A 16,012-nucleotide genomic window follows, 5' to 3' on the forward strand; every position below is an offset into this window, starting at 1 on the left:
GAAAGGTGACACCTCCTGGGCTAATCTTAGCCCCCACGTTGGGTCATCGGCACCACCAGCTCCAACGTTCTTTTTATAGCTGTCGACTGAAATGGAATTGGCAGTTTCCACTCCAGCGGGATGACAAATTGGAGATCGGTGGAAAAACAGTAGGAGAGGGGCCTCGTGGTGTTTCTTAAGTTAGAAAAGCCTGGTGTTTTGGAAAATGGCCTCTTATTTATAGCAGCAGTAATAATAATGATTATGATATTATTTTTATTACTATTTTAAAGTATTTTCATGCCTTCCAAGAGCCGGTATGAGCTGGCCCTCGCCCACCTCTCCCATTCCAGCGTTTTGGACTCGCCCCTGGCTCCCTGGGCTGTGGCTACTGAGGCTCCGCTCTGTCCTCAAACACCCCACCCTGGTGTGTCTCTCGGCACCCCTGCCGCTGCTGTTTCCTCTGAGAATCTTCCTCCATTTCTTTATAAAATCGCCTCCTCCTGTCCCTTCAAGTCTCAGCTCAGAGGTGAGATTAAATGAGATCAGGCTCTTTGCTTTGAACTTGGCATGTTGAGGATGCTCATCGCCTGTGAGCACTGGGAGAAGCATCACATCGGCAAATGCTTCCTTGAGGCTGAGGTCAGTCCTCGCCCCCAGCCCCGGCACCGCTGAGACTGTCTTGTCTGCTCGCCTCCCAGGCTGCAGGCTTAGTTCCTTGAGAGTGAGAGCCTGGTGTTTGCTGCTGGTACTGCAGCATCCAGAATAGTCCTTGGCACACAGTAGGTGTTCACAGATTTTTTTAAAAAGATTTATTTATTTATGCATACAAGAACTGGGGTACAGGCCAGAGGTGCGGGGGTGAGAGGATTCCCCAGAGAAAGAGTGGGGAACAGAACAGGCAGATCTACTGAAATACACTGCTGAGGGGAGCAGCAGGGAGACAGGAGAGGTCATATGGGTAGCTCCCTGGCCAGGGATCGAACTTATGCTGCAGTGGCCGCCAGCGGCTTCATAGGCTACTGTTCACAGATTGTTGAATGGACGTGTCCTCGCTTTTCACTGTCACACCGGCATCTTCTCCATTTTACAGAGGAGGTAACTGAGGCTCCGGGAGGCTGCACTGTGGGCCCCAGCTCGGCCGATAGCTGCCAACAGAGCTAAAACTCAGGGCTCTTATCATCAGCTCCCGAGTAATCTCGCCATCACATCCAAGAGGACGAAGAGAATGCCCCCTGCACATGAGGCCCTTTCCTATGTACCCTTTGCTGTGTGGCTGGAAAGCTTTTCTCTGTTCCCTGAAATGTGAAAAATGCATAACCCTCCAGGCAAAGTTCACGGGGGAAGTGCAGGCTGTTCCTGACTTCAGCTGGTAACCCTGGCCCCCAGCCACCCCGGCCTCAGGCGGAGTCGGGGGTCCCCGCAAAACATTGCAAAACAGGAACAAATCTAAGGACACAAAAATAAAAGTGATGTGGCAGCGGAATGGGGTTGCCATGGCTTCGAGGGACTCGCCAGCCTGGGCGGGAGCCAGTGTTTTGGAAGGTTCCTCCACATGACACAGGGTTTTGGAATTTTTCAGCTGGTAAATCTTTCTTAATTCAGGCCCCCGGCCCCGGCCCAGGAGCTCCCTGGCTCTCCGAGTCCCCGCGGGGGCGGAGGCTGGAAACGTGCCTGCCTCAGATTACTCAGCTCTGAAACTTAAATTGTTTGAAGAGAATTTGTGTTTTGTTTTGTTGGACGATTTTCTTGGAACAGGGTGATGGCAGAGGCTCTCAGCACCTGTTGAGAGGGCAGATTGATTTTTTAGAAAGGAGGCGTGGGTGGTGGAATTCCCTCTTTCCCACTGAGTCATCATATCCTAAAATGAGTCACTTTATTACTTGGAGGTTCCCAAAGGTTGTATCTGGAGCTTTGTTTAATAAATAGAAGTGCATATTCTTAAAATAATTTTTTGGTGCTAAATTAAGTGCTTTTCCACGGATTGGTGTCCTGGAAAAATCGGCTCCATCCTCGAGAAGGCACCGCCTCCTCCCACCTGTTTTGCTCCGGGGGTTTGGTTTCATCCGCGTGGCATTTGCTGAAACAATAGACCTGGCCTGGGAGTCTCTCTGCATCGGGCTTTCCTCTGGGAATTGTCAGGCTCCAGGCGGGGCCGGGGCATGACTCAGGCGCTGCAAGACCTTTGCCCTGGGTGACTCATGCCCAGTGTCAGGGACCCCTTGGCTGGGTCCACCGGTGCTCACGGCGGCCGGGAGCCACGCTGTCCTCCAGCAGCAGCAATCACAGAACTTGTCCTCTACTCAGAGCTCCGTATTCGCCCAGCCTCCAGTCCCCACGCTCTCAGGACAGACGAACTTCATCCTGTCTGGGTGTCTTTGAAATTGGACACAGAGAAGGGAGTTTTTTGATTAACTTGGGCTCAGCTTTTCCACCATCAGAAGTTGTTCTTGGTATCAGCAGGCCTCGGTGCAATTGGTGATCATCAGCTTGGAATCCCCCCTCCTACCCTGAGAACATCATCTTTTATGAATTATCTGACACCTGTTTGAATTATTTTTGTTATATTTTTCGGTTGTATTCTCTTTTTCAGACAAATGAAATTGTATGTATTTCAGGCCGACTGTCCACGGTCAGCCGACTTGGCTCGAAGCCTGGATTGGCTTCATCTTTTGTGCTTTGAGACTCAGTTTCCTCATCTCTAAAATGGGGTTGGTGATAGTTTAGCAGAGAAAAGAGATCAAGGTTCAGAAAGTGTCAGGCACATAGTAGGTGCTCAGGAAAGGTCAGCTGAACTTCCACACCCCTTCTGGGAGTTGGACTTACATCTCTCGGCATTAGGAAGGGCTTCCCATCCGGGAGAAGAGTCCTGCCTGCCTGGCACCTGCCTGGTCTCACCTGAACCATGGGATTCCTGCAATCATGACTTGTCAGAGGCTTGAGGGCCTGCTCTGCCCCGTGAGCTGAGTCACAAAGTGAGGTTGACAGGCCTCCTTGGAGCTCATCAGTGGAGGACTGAGTCCAAAACCCCCATTTCCTAGTTCCCAGAGTGACTATGTGGGGCAGGTGGGGACATTTATCGAGAACAGCTTATCTCTGGGAAAAGTCACATCTGAGGTGAGATGAAGGATGAGCTGACATCTGTACTCTGTGTGAAACCATCTACGATGATGCCTCGGTCAGCTCACTCAGCCCTGGGCATCCATCATCACTCCCCAGATATTAATAGAGCATCTACTATGTGCAGGTGCTGTACTGGGCACTGGGGAACGCATGACGGAGGAGGGCCCTACCCTCAGCGTGGACAGACTTGGTTATAAGCAGGTTACTTTGAGAGGGGAGAGACCGTGAATCTAGGTCCAGCAGTGAGAGCCAATGGGCTAGGGGCCTGGGTAGAGGACATTCAGTTAAATTGGAATCTCAGACAAACAGCTGAATTTCTGTAGTATGAGTAGGTCCTATACAGTGGCCCGGCATTTAGGACATACTTGTAAAAATACTGTATTCAAATTTAACTGGATGGCCTATATTTTTACTTGTTAAATCTGGCGACCCTGGAGAGTAGTCAGGGAGGGCTTCCCTGAGGAGGTGGCTTTGAGCAGAGCCCTGAAGATGAGTAAGTGAGGGCCACATGGATTGTAGGAAGGGTGTCTCCCAGGCAGAAGGAATCACCCACTGTCAAGGCCCTAGTGTGGGGACAAGTATGGGGTGTTTGAGGAACTGACAGCCAGCCCCAGGGGGTGCAGTATGAGAGGGAGGGAGTAGAGGGGAGGACTGAGGGCATGTGGACCCCTGTAGGTGGGGTGAGAAGTTTGATGCTATTTGAAAAAGTAACTAGTACCTGTTGGAGGCTTCTAAGAGTGACATGATCTAATTTATATTTTTGAGATTGTTCTGGCAATCTGGATGAAGAGTAGACATTAGGGACGGGGCAGGGAGGCCAGTGGAGCAGGCTTCCCAGGGGAGGGAAAGCTAAGCCCACAAGAACCTGGTGGGCAGGAGGAGAGGGGGTGCTGGGGGGCAGGCATTTCCTCTTCAAATCCCTCCAATTCCCTTGGGGCAGATGGACCATTTCAGGTGAAGGAATCCTAGTCTGGGGGGGGGGGGCACTTCTGGTTCCCCCTCTGCCCAGCTCCTAAAGGCTGTGCAGGGAGCACACATTCTCCTGCTCACGAGCAGACTGAAAGGCCTTCAGCCCTAACTCTTCAAAGCTGAGCCAGCCCTGGGGAGCTTCAGGCCAGGCCTCCTAACGCAGAGTGACACTTTGATTTCCTTCCAGTTTGCCTCCAGCCCAGTGGCATGCCGGCGCCCTGAGTGAGGACAGGTGGGCTTTCTTCCTTCCAGGGGCTCGCTGGTTTCTCCTGCCTGCTGACGTGAGCCCCCCTCTTCTGCTCATTGAGGCTGAGATGCCGGCCCCTCTGCTCCCCGACACTTGGTTGTGTCCTAAGTTTCCAGAGCCCCCTGCAAAGAGAATCCCCAGACCGGTGCACCCACACTGGCTTTCCAGGCATGTGCTTCTGAGCTTGGAGTCGAGCGAAAACACAGCCTGCACACCCCCCCTACCCGATTCCCCCTGCATTCCTGCTACGTCTTCCCCAGACACAACCACTTTGCCCAGAGAAATTGGCTCCTTTCTCTTCCCCGCTGAGCAAGACTTGGCCGGGCCCAGCCCCCTCCTGGCTGCCTGTCTTGTTCATTCTGGACAGGCCGTTTGCCCAGACGTCTGCTCCAGACCCCAAGAGGATCCTCTGTGGGGTCCTCCTGCTGGAGAGGCTGCTGGGCCGACGATCCTGAGCCCCAGCTGTGGCCAAGCACTGGGGGCCCGTGATCGGTGGGTTCACAGATCCCGCGTTTCTTGAGCACCTATTATGTGCCAGGGGCTATAGTGCTGGGGACAACATGGAGAGGGAACCGGGCTGGCCAGGCCCCTGGGGAGCTCACAGCCTGGCAGGGGGGAGAGATAATCCACAGGCAGACAAGGTGTCGGAGAGTGGGAGGTAGGAGGAGAGAGGGACAGGCATGGGGGCAGTCTCCTGAGCAGGACCTGGAGGATGGGAAGCGACTGTCCTGGGTGAGGCCAGAGGGAGGGACGAAGCGTGGCTGGAGCTGAGATGGAGGAGAGGAGCTGCAGATAGAGGCAGGTCCCCAAGCAGCGGAGCTGAGTCTTTTGTCTCTCTCAAGCTCTTGAGGAGCATCAGGCCCTGCCTGCTGGTCGGGAGGCCTGAGGGCAGGGCGGTGTGTGGATGGCAGCAGACCCTGGCAGCCCAGGTGGCCCTCGCCTGGCTCCGGCAAACTTCGTGGCCCCAGAAGGCTCCTGGGAGACAGGAAGTCCTCATGCAGCTGCAATTTGCAGCTGACCCGTGAATAACATGGGGACTAGGGGTGTCTTCCCCCGAACTAAACTATACACTCCTCTTTGTCAACTAACACAAATTAAATTTGCCCACAGTCCTACCATCTTTCTGGAATCACACGAATCTCACCTCATCCATCCAGTCCCAGTCCTGAGGATGTAACCATACGAGTAACTGGGGAGCAAGTCCCCCAAGTTAAGCTGACGTTTATAGACCCGTAAAGTGACCGTGTGCTCTACCTACAGGCCTGCGACACTTAGACAGGCTTTTTAATACAATAGGGACGTGTTTCCAGGTCAGAAAATCACATCTTCCTTCTTCAAAAGGCAGCTTGGTACTCCGCACCTGCTGTGGCCGGTCGCCCGCGCCAAGCCTGGGTGGCCGCACTCCAGCCCGCCCCCGGCGAGGAATGTTTTCCATGGCCATGTCATTCATTTGCAACGAGAGGTGTGAGCGCCACGATGAAACGGGAAACCGATACCTACCGGGACGCTCAGGTCACGGTGCCAGCTGTTCGCTTTCCTAGAGTCTGGGCTACGTGAGACACCATCACGGCAGCACAGACTACGGGCTGGGCGTCTTGCTAAGCCTTTTGCATTTAATCTCTGAGTTGTGGCCTCAGCTCTTTGAGTCAGTCCATCCATCACTTACCTAAGAGAAAACCGAGGCGCAGAGAGGTGAAGCTAGCGCTCAAAGGCCGCACAGCCAGTCAGTGCGGAAGGCAGAGCGAGCCGGGATGGTGACACCAGTCTGGGAGAGCCGTGCCGGCATTACTGTGAATCCACTGGTGTGAGGAGCTCCTTCCAGAGGATGGGGTAGCGGGCTCTTCTGGGGAGACCCTAAGGCCCCCATGCTGGGGGTGTGGAGCAAAAGGCTGGAAGGGGAGCTCCGGAAAATGGACCGGGGGGTGTTGTGTAAAGCACGAACCTGCAGATAGACTTGGAATCAGAGAACATGTATTAATTTCTGATTTAAGATGCTTTTTTTAAATATGAACACATAGTGGAATGTAAGCCACAAGAAATGGACAAAGCAACATTTAAACACGCTGTTGCCATGATAATGTTCATCATGTGTGTCCATCATTATGCTCTGCCATGCGTCTCTAACCCTGGGGATAACCCTTTGAAGTGTCGGTCCTATGATTAGCCCCCATTTTGGGTAAGAGGCGGAGAGTGAAGTGTCTGATCCAAGCCCCCACAGCTGCATTAGGTGCAGGGTAGATTTGGAGCTGCGTGTGTTGGCTCAGAGCTTGGGGTGTGTGGGAGTACAGTACAGTGGTGAGTACCGTGGCGACGCGTTGAAGGGGTGTTGGCTGTGACCACAGAACATGCCCAGGAGCTGAGGGTGACAGTGAGCATGCTGCTGGGGCCTAACAGAGCGCCCAGGCTCCCCCCGATCCCCTCTGGCTGCTTCTCCTCACCCGGGGCTGCCTGTGGAGACAGCTGGGCTGTGGCATGGGTTGGGGGAGCGCTGGCTGACTGCATAGGGCGTCCAGAGGGGCTGCTGCCTGGCCCGGGCACAATGTCCTGGTCACGTTGTTTGCTCTGCTGGTGCCCAGGGGGGTGTGGGAAGGAAGGGAGGGTATCTAAGTGAGGTGTGTAGGAGGGGCCTGGTGAGTTGACCAGTGTCCACACAGATGAGGCGGTGGGGCTGGTGGCTGCCTCCAGGGCTTCGCAGTTCTGATTCTGAAGAAGGGAGAAGCGCAAGTCCTTGGAGCCGGGGCCTGTGGTCTGGGAGGAGGGTCCTGAGGTTGGCAGGCAGAGTGGGATGCTGAGAGGCCCCCGGCGGTGGCTTTTCTGGCTAAAATGCAGTGCAGTCGCCAGAAGGACCTCAGGTACGGCCCCGTCGAGGGACGTGCTGCAGACACCTGACGGGTCCTGCTCTCCAAGGCCCGCTGGGCCCTCACACCCCTTGCCTGTCCTTCCTGCCTCCTCCCGAGCGCTGGCTGGCGGCAGGTTCTGGCCGTCTTTGGAGCCGCTGACACCGTCCGTGCTCAGACACGAGATGTCTCCTGGGCACAGACAAGACGTCTCTGGTGGTGGAGGTGACTTCGTCCCTTCGCAGGGATCTAGGGGTGAGAATCCCCTTTCCTTCTTCCCTTTCAGCACAAACTGAAGTTTTCCTTAAGTCACTTCAGGAACACGCCTAAAAGAACTGCAAGATCAGGATGCCCTTGTTCCCGAGGCGCACAGGCGCCCCGCCAGTGCTTTGTGAGGTCATCTGATTGCATCAGTTTGGGTAGCAGGCGCAAGCCTGCTTATTAATTATTTTTAGGAAAATACATAGAAAGTTCTTTAGGTGACTCTTCAGACCCAGGGCTCTGTGGTTCAAATCCACCTCTGTGTCAAAGAAGATGCTGATAACTGTGCTTTAAAGGGGCCTGGGGGCTCTTTGGCATGTGCCACAGACTCTAGACCGTCTAGAGAGCCACGCTGCACGCAAGCAGATGAAAGGCTCTGAGAAGTCCTGCAGTGGAGAAACCATTTGACACTGGCTTAGTGTTTTCCCAAAGCTTGTTCGCTTATAGAATCTGTTTCGCCTTTTGATAAACCCATTTAGTATTCTTCAGCGCCACTGTGTCACAAAATACCCTGGAAACACTTGTGGAAATGATTTTGCTTTAGTTGAAAACCGACCAACGGCCCCTGTCAAAATCTCTTATTTGAAAATGTGGAGTTTTGTTTGGCCCCAAAGTGGGGACCTAGCGCCGTGCTCCAGGGATGAGGATTTTACTGCTGAGTAAGACCTCTCCCTCGTGGCTGCACAGTCTGACCCCCAGGCTGTCTGTTGGCTGAAAGGCAGAGGGGGGACTCCTGTGTTCCCCCTCCCGGGACTCACAGGCCAGGACGTGGTCTGAGACTCTTAGGGCAGAATCCACCAGCCACCTGTGCGTGCAGACAAGCCAGAAGGCTTGCCTGGTGCTGCCGGGGACATGTAGCAGGCCCCGGTGAGGTCTTGGCACATCTGGGACATTTTGAAAATTGCCTTTGGTCGAACACAATATATAATAAAGTATAACATTTATCAGTGTTACTTGTGTTTTTAAAGAAAGGGGACCATGCATAGGGAAAGAAAGGTAATGGTAGCGGGATGATGGGCAGCGTCAATTTTTCCCTTATTTTCTATTGTTTCCCTTATTTCCATCGTTCACATGCATTCCCTTTGGAAAACGAAGCATACACATGTGGCTAAGTCGACAGGCCCGCGTGCACACACACAACACAGATAACGCACACGCCTTGAGGGGATCGCACATAAACCCAGGGGAGGATCAGGTGCTGGATTTTTGCCTTACATCTTAGGTTTCTGATGGTTTCTTCACAGTTGTTCCTCTTACTTTTCCAGATGGGCAGCAAATCTGGGAGATGGAAGCCACGGTGGATAAAGACAAGAGCCAGCCTGTAAGCAGGGGCGAGACGACCGGGCTCCCTGTCACGCGTCCCCACCTCCCTTGTCTCTCTCTCCTACTCCCTTTCTCCCTTCTCTGGTCAAAGTCCCAGTGCTTTGGACCTACCAGGCACTCAGTAGGTATCGAATGGATCAACAAATTAAGCATTTGTTGCATCCCACACCCCCTGATTTGTAATGGCGAATAGACTCGGATAGAGCAAGTGGCCGTTCTCTCTCTGCTACAACTGAAAAGTCAGGTCTGTTTAAGTCCCTAAAGGAGAATTGGGGACATGTCACCACCCCTGTGTGCTGGGATCAATATGTTGAGGCCCTTGGGAGGGATCTGGACACGGTTACAGTTGAATTAATGGCAAAACCTCCCTTCCAGAACATGCTTTTTGTGGAGATCCCTGAATATCGGAATAAGCATATCCGTGCATCCGTGAAAGTGAACTTTTACGTCATCAATGGGAAGAGAAAACGAAGCCAGCCTCAGCACTTTACCTACCACCCAGGTAAGGGGTCTCCCTGAAGGTGTCTCGTGTGGACAGGCCACAGGGCGTGTGGGTCAGGACCTTGGGCAGGTGACTCCACCTCTTTGTGCCTCAGTTTCCTCATCTGTCCAATGGCATCTCTCTTGCAAGCGGTCAGAAATCCATGCACGTGAAGTTCTCAGCTCAGTGTAAACTCCTAACAAGCCATTGTTAATGCCAGTAGCTATTATTGTTACTAATATTTTCCCTTCGGAGGTGGACTAGGAGAGGCATGTGTGGATTTGTTTAGCGGGAGGCTGCAAACTGAGGACCCCTGTGTTTGTCTGAGATTTGCTCGTGATGGGGTAGGAAGTGCTTATGCTCTGAGACCGGTGGAATTGTTAGTTGACCCCACAGCGGGTAGTCACCCTGCGGCCAAATAGAGTTCCTGGGTCTCATTTCCACAAAGCACTACAGTCCCAGAAAGGGGGACAAGGCCATTTTCCATTTATTCATCTGCATGCGAGACACTGGGCTGGGCTGGGAGACACAGGAGCCAGCAAAATAAATGCAAATCCCTGCCCTCCTGGAGCTAGTGTTCACTAGAGAGGATTCCGATCAGAGATTATACGGATATTATTGATTGGTTGGGTTATGATAAAAGCTGCAGGAATAGGCTATACATGCCCCAAGTCTGAGGCAGACCTGGCGGCCACCTCCCCTTTATTGGAAAGACCTGAAGTCCAAGGTCGTCACCCAGGGTCAACTTTCTGACCTAAGACAATTGCATGGGAGCCACTGGCCCAAGCCCTTAGATGCGGAGCCCGACTATTCGTTGGGTCCAGCCGGTGCAGACTCCCCAGGCCGCTGTCCGGGGACCGGCCGTGCACGTCAGCAGCTCACTGAGCGCCCTGTCCCCTGTGTGCCTCTCTCCTCGCAGTCCCAGCCATCAAGACAGAGCCCACCGACGAATACGACCCCACCCTGATCTGCAGCCCCGCCCACGGGGGCCTGGGCAGCCAGCCTTACTACCCACAGCACCCAATGGTGGCCGAGTCCCCCTCCTGCCTCGTGGCTACCATGGCTCCTTGCCAGCAGTTCCGCTCGGGGCTCTCGTCCCCCGACGCCCGCTACCAGCAGCAGAACCCCGCGGCTGTGCTCTACCAGCGGAGCAAGAGCCTGAGCCCCAGCCTGCTGGGCTACCAGCAGCCGGCCCTCATGGCTGCCCCCCTGCCCATCGGGGACACCCACCGCTCCGTGCTGGTGCACACGGGCTCCCAGGCCCAGAGCCCGGCCCTGCTGCACTCCTCGCCGGCCGCCCAGCAGGCCTCGCCGGTCATCCACTACTCGCCCACCAGCCAGCAGCTGCGCTGCGGGGGCCACCAGGAGTTCCAGCACATCATGTACTGCGAGAACTTCGCGCCCGGCTCGGCCAGGCCCGGCCCACCCCCCGTCACGCAAGGCCAGAGGCTGAGCCCCGGGTCCTACCCCACGGTCATCCAGCAGCAGAATGCCACGAGCCAAAGAGCCGCCAAAAACGGACCCCCGGTCAGTGACCAAAAGGAAGTATTGCCCACGGGAGTGACAGTCAAACAGGAGCAGGACCTGGACCAGACCTACTTGGATGATGGTGAGAGGCTCTTTTTTCTCCTTGCCTGTGAGGGGGGGTGCCCCAAAGCTCCCCTGCCATTCGCTGTATGGCCTGGGTCTTTGCCTTTTCTGCTTTGGGCCTCAGTGTCCCCCTGAGGGTCAAGTAAGATGACCTTTCAGGCCGCACCCCGCTCTGGGCAGGGATCATCGCCAGTGCAGTGGGGGGCAGAGGGGAGAGTTTTAGGTGCCCCTGCAGAAGCGGCAGTGGCTACCTCGGGCCCTAGTGGCTGCTGGGTCATGAACTGGCCGGTTTAACTGCTCCCACTTTTTCCACTTGCCAAATTTAGACCAAGGAGAGGAAACAGAAAGGAAGGAAAGCTGCCCTTTTATTCCTGCAGAGAAAAAGAATCCCAGTTGATAGCTGCTTTGTGTTTTGGGGAGGTGGGGGTGGGAAGGCGAGAGCTCGGTGAACAGAGACCACAGCGAAGGACGCATGAATGGGCGCTTGTGGGCAGGCTGCAGGCCGGCTCCGTGTGCTGGGGAACAGAGAGGCACATTGACGGGAGGACACGGGGGGCTTCCGTTGTGGGGAGCCCAGCTGACGGGGTGGCTGGGCCAAGCGAGGACGAGAGCTGGCTTTGTGTGAGTCTGTAGGTGCCCGGCTCGCTGGCGGGGCCCGGCTGGAGGGCTGCGGCCCGGAGAGGCTGTGTCGGCGGCTCTGGTTCTGTCGCGGGAGGAAGGGCCGGTGGCGCTGGCAGGGCTCACCTGGGACCGGCCAGGTGCAGCTGAAGGAAGGAGGGGGAGGCAGGCAGGGCCGCCTCCCCTGCCCAAAAAGGAAAACAGGTAGCTTGGGTTTCTCACTGGGAGAGCGGAAACCTCTCCGGCTGGCGCCTGGCCACGGCCCAGCCTCTGGTTCTGCAGGCGGGAGCACTGGATAATCCCTGAACCTCAATTATTTAGGAAAATTTACTCAGGAGCCCAGCCAAGGCTTAGGAAGTTAAGACAGAAGGCTTCAAAATGGCCTCAGTAGCTATCAGAGAGCCCAGGGATGGACACCAGCAGCGCAGGAACCCCCGGCGCTGGCGCAGGCATAGGGCTCATGCTTCCCACCGAGGTGACCATCCAGGTGCTCTGGGGCTCTGTGACTTCTAGGGGTTCCCACATTCTCTAGTAAAACTTGTCCCTCAACACTTCAAGCAGAGACCTTGGGGCCAGCCCACACAGGGTCAGATTTCCCCACGCGCCTTTTGGGTCTGACTTTAGGGTATTGCTGTGCTGTTTAATAATTGAGCTGTGTCGTTCTGAATAATCAGCGGGGGTTGACTTGGGGTCGCTCTGTTGGACTGTAAAGGGGAGGCCCATGTGAAATCCTTGAGCAACTGACATCCAACTGGGTCAGGCGACGTTTTGGTGCTTTCATTTTAAAGGGGGTTATCAGGTGGAAAGTCAACATGCAGAATGCCTGATTCCAGCAGATACATGGAAAGTGGCTGTAACAGGACCCTCCGTGTGCGCACCTGGGGGTGGATCCGGGTCAGGGCACCTCATAAATAAGTGATCCCCTGAATGGGGACAGGTGGCTCTCCTGCCACCGTGTCTGGTGTTGCTTTAGTCTCAGGGCAAGAAATGCACGGACCCCTCCCACGCTGTCACCCCATGTTAAAGACAGCAGGGAGCCCCTTGGGGAGTAGACAGGCATCAGTTCTGCACCCGGCTTTCCATGACCCACACTCTCCAGCAGTCCTGAGGGCTCTGGCTTCTAGCAGCAAAGCAGCTTGTAGATGGCCCATCGGCCCCAGGGTCAGACAGTCTGGAGCTCTGCTCCCCTTTGCTGGTGCAGGGACCCACGGTGAGGCTGGGGGTGGGAAGGGAAGGATCATGTGGCCTTCTCTCTACCCTCGAGGAGCTGACCGCACCACATGGAGTCCTCTTGGAAGTAGCTGCGTGGGTGCCGGGCAGTATAGAGCTGCCCCCATGAGTGCAGTGGTGCCATGCTGCTCACCCTGTGCCCCCCCCCTTTCCTCGGCCTTATATCCATCATCTCCTTGCCTCGTACCCAGCTCCCAGCCTTTCTCACCAGGTCTCCCTAACACACAGACACTGGCATTGAATGTTGGCTCCACTGTGTGCTGGAGACCTGGGCTGAGTCCCCAGCCTGACCTCACTGTGCCCAGCTCCGCAGCCCCTTCCTCACCGGCTGTGGGTGAGGAAGAGGTGAGTTAACACCCTGCAGAGGCTCAGCTGTGGAGGCTCAGAACAGGCTGGCACAAAGAGGCCCTGGGTAAATGTAGCAGCCATTCTCATTTGTTTGTTTGTTTGATTGCCCGGACTTCTGGAGCACCTTTTAAGATACCTATTTAGGGCCTCCCCGGTGGCGCAGCGGGTTGAGCGCAGCGCTGTGAAGTTATCCACAGACTTGGCAGCGTGGGTTCGATTCCCAGCCAGCCGGTGAGAATCCCACATGGCACAGCAGACCTCTCCTGTCGCGCCCACTGCTCCCCTCAGCAGTGTACTTTGGTCTTTCTGCCCGTTCTGCTCCCTGCTCTGTCTCTGGTGAATTCACTCACCCTCCCAAGCCTCTGGCCTGTACCCCAGTGCTTGTATAAATAAGTAATCTTTTTTTTTTTTTTTTTGTGGGACCGTTGCTGACAGCTAGGGAATGAACCGGCGCTGCAGAGGCTGTGGGCAACCTCGCAACTCTGCGCTCAACCGCTGTGCCACCAGGGGAGGCCCTAAATAAGTAATCTTAAAAAAAAAAAAAAAAAAAAAAAAAGCTACCTGTTTGTCTAGGAAAATGAATAGTTGGCTACTCTTGCCTCAGAGCTGGAGTCCCATCACCGTTGCGCCCTGTCTCTTCCATAAGGGTGGAGCCCCAGGCTGCAGGCCGGGGGTTCTTTCCCTTCCAAATTCATCTTGGGGGACTTTGGGGTATTGACCTGCATGAGGGAGGTGATGCCCTTGGTCCATGGCACTTAGGGTGTCCCCACTGAGTGCCCCTGGGAGACAGTGGCACAGTGGCCCAAGTTGTGCCACTGGCAGAGGGGCCAAGGGTGTCCTTTGCAAAGCTTTTGCCCAGAAGCTGCATGTGCCAGCATGTGAGCAGCGGGCAGTGCCCCTCCAGGATGCAATTAGGGGCCAGGGACCAGGATGAAGCAGCACTTTGGGACTAGCACGGCTTCTGCATGCTGTCCCCATGGCTGGGCATTGGTGGTACTGAGTGAAGACAAAGCTTGGATTCTCTGTTACGATGAGAACCACGCAAATGGTTGCCCAGCTAAGCAACTGAGACCCCAGGTTCCTGGAGAGCCCCATCTGAGTGTCGTTCTGCGGGGCAAGCTCCTCGAGGGCAAGCTCCGTGGCCAGCACTTGGCCAGTAGGTGGAGTGCTTGTGCCCCCCAGAATTCACAGGTGAGGCCTGGTGCCCAGGCGGTGGTGTGGGGGGCTGGCTTTGAAAGGTGCTCAGGTTGTGAGCCCTCGTGAAGGGGACGAGCGCCCTTTAGAAGACCTGCAGAGGCCTCGCCTGCTCCTGCCACCTGAGGTTACAGTGAGGAGGTGATGTGAGGGAGTGGCCAGTCTGCCCGTGATTGGCCTGGGACTTCCAAAGTCCACAGAGCAGGGGAAAGTGTTTGTTGTTTGTAAGTCACTCAGAAGCTTTTTGGTTACTACTACTCTGCTGCTGTTGCTGTTACTACTATTACTGCGGCTGCCGCTACTGTTACTACTGTTACTGCTGCTGCTACTAATATCCCTGTCATTACTGCTCCTGTTGTCACTGATGCTACTACGGCTATACTACTACTGTTTCTACTGCTGCTGCTACAGAGACAGCAGGCAGTAAGGACAGGGCTGGGCTCCTGGGTTTGGCTCTCAGCCTCAGTTCTTACTACCCTCCTAGGCTGCTGCTTGTTAATTAAGCAAAGGATATTAGAGCCTCACTAGAAAATTCCAAAGTCCAGAAAACTCTCCTCGCCTAGAGTCGAGCCCACAAGATTCCCAAGATCACTTGGGAGCAGGCAGCCGGGTCCTGTCCTCTCCAGGGGGTGAGCCTCATGTGGTAGCCTGTCCTCAGGGGCGTCCTCACGCTGCCCCTCTTGATGCTTCCCTGTCCCCTCAGAACCTCCAATTTTTAGCGGCGCCCCGCCACAGCCTTTTGAGCCGGGTGGTGTGTACACTGCGTGGCTGGCTTATGTAAGGAGAAGCAGCCGCCTACCGGCTGCAGCGGACCCAGCGGCCTGCTGCCATCTTTCTGAGATTCTGCAAAGCACATGTTCCCAAAGGAATGTGCTCTTGCATTTTGAGGTCAAAAGCACCCAAACCACAAGAAAGTCCACTCTCAGACTTGCCGTCCACACAGCCTGCATTCCAGGCCAGCATCTGACCCGCAAGGAGGAGACGGGATACAATAAAAGGGACCAAGAGAGGCAGCATTTGGTGTCATCCGAGGGGCCCACATTTATTCACCAAAATCCACGCTTTTAACTACCCCGAGTCACCTGTGCAGCGTTAGCATCCACGAAGCAGCTACTCGCCTTGCTAACAGTGCGTCTCCATGCGAAGGAGCAGGATGACCAGTGACGTGAGGTGGATGGACAGGTCAGTGTCCCAGCCATTTTTTAAGGGTCCTTCCCCACTTCTGACCCTGTCAGCACAGGGTGTAGATGTAGGTGAGTGTCCAGAGACATTGCTCTCTTCCTACCACAGAGCAGGCCGGTAAAGGCCGCCGTGGGCAGGCGGCCACTGTGACCAGCTCCACACGTCCCAGACCCTCACCAGAACTTCTGTATGAGGAAACCCATAATTCCTAACATCAGCTCTGGCTGCAGTTTGTTTCTCTCTAGAAAAACAAAACTTGGAAAGCGAATAGTTATTTGAGGCTATGGGCTAGGTGAGTAGCAGGCCTCAGTTTTATTTTGTAGGCTGGATTTTTCTCTCTACCCCTACCTCCCCCCACCCCTACTCCCATTTCACTTAAATTGTAAAGTCTCATTTTCCTAGAAAGTCCCCCTGAATCGTCTTTTATGAAATAGCCCGGTTTGACTTCATTCTTTGACTTGAGAACGGGGCCCATATTGTCTTCTGTTGCTTTTTGGGTGTAGTTCTGGACTCTTCCTGCCCTGGACCCCATTCATCTTTATTTCAACACCAATTTTTCTTTTCCTTTTCTCTCTTTTACAAAAAGAGGGGCTTTGTTCTCCGGGAAAGATGAAGCTGTTTCTCCAGCTC

The 16,012-nt window shown here is 54.8% G+C and overlaps 1 protein-coding gene across 5 annotated transcripts in view; it reads left to right on the top strand.

The window, feature by feature from the left end:
• The window catches only part of NFATC2 (nuclear factor of activated T cells 2), a gene marked incomplete at both ends in the record, with an annotated part of 125,160 nt that overhangs the window by 86,495 nt on the left and 22,653 nt on the right, over window positions 1-16,012 (top strand). For all 5 annotated transcript variants that reach the window (XM_084247641.1, XM_084247642.1, XM_084247638.1 and 2 more), the window contains 3 exons: window positions 8,682-8,737; window positions 9,115-9,241; window positions 10,140-10,829. In XM_084247641.1, coding sequence (XP_084103767.1) covers window positions 8,682-8,737; window positions 9,115-9,241; window positions 10,140-10,829 — 873 coding nt within the window. The remainder of the gene's footprint in view (window positions 1-8,681; window positions 8,738-9,114; window positions 9,242-10,139; window positions 10,830-16,012) is intronic.

The sequence above is a fragment of the Talpa europaea genome (genome assembly GCF_964194135.1).
Source record: "Talpa europaea genome assembly, chromosome: 11".
Taxonomy (NCBI): Eukaryota; Metazoa; Chordata; class Mammalia; order Eulipotyphla; family Talpidae; genus Talpa; species Talpa europaea.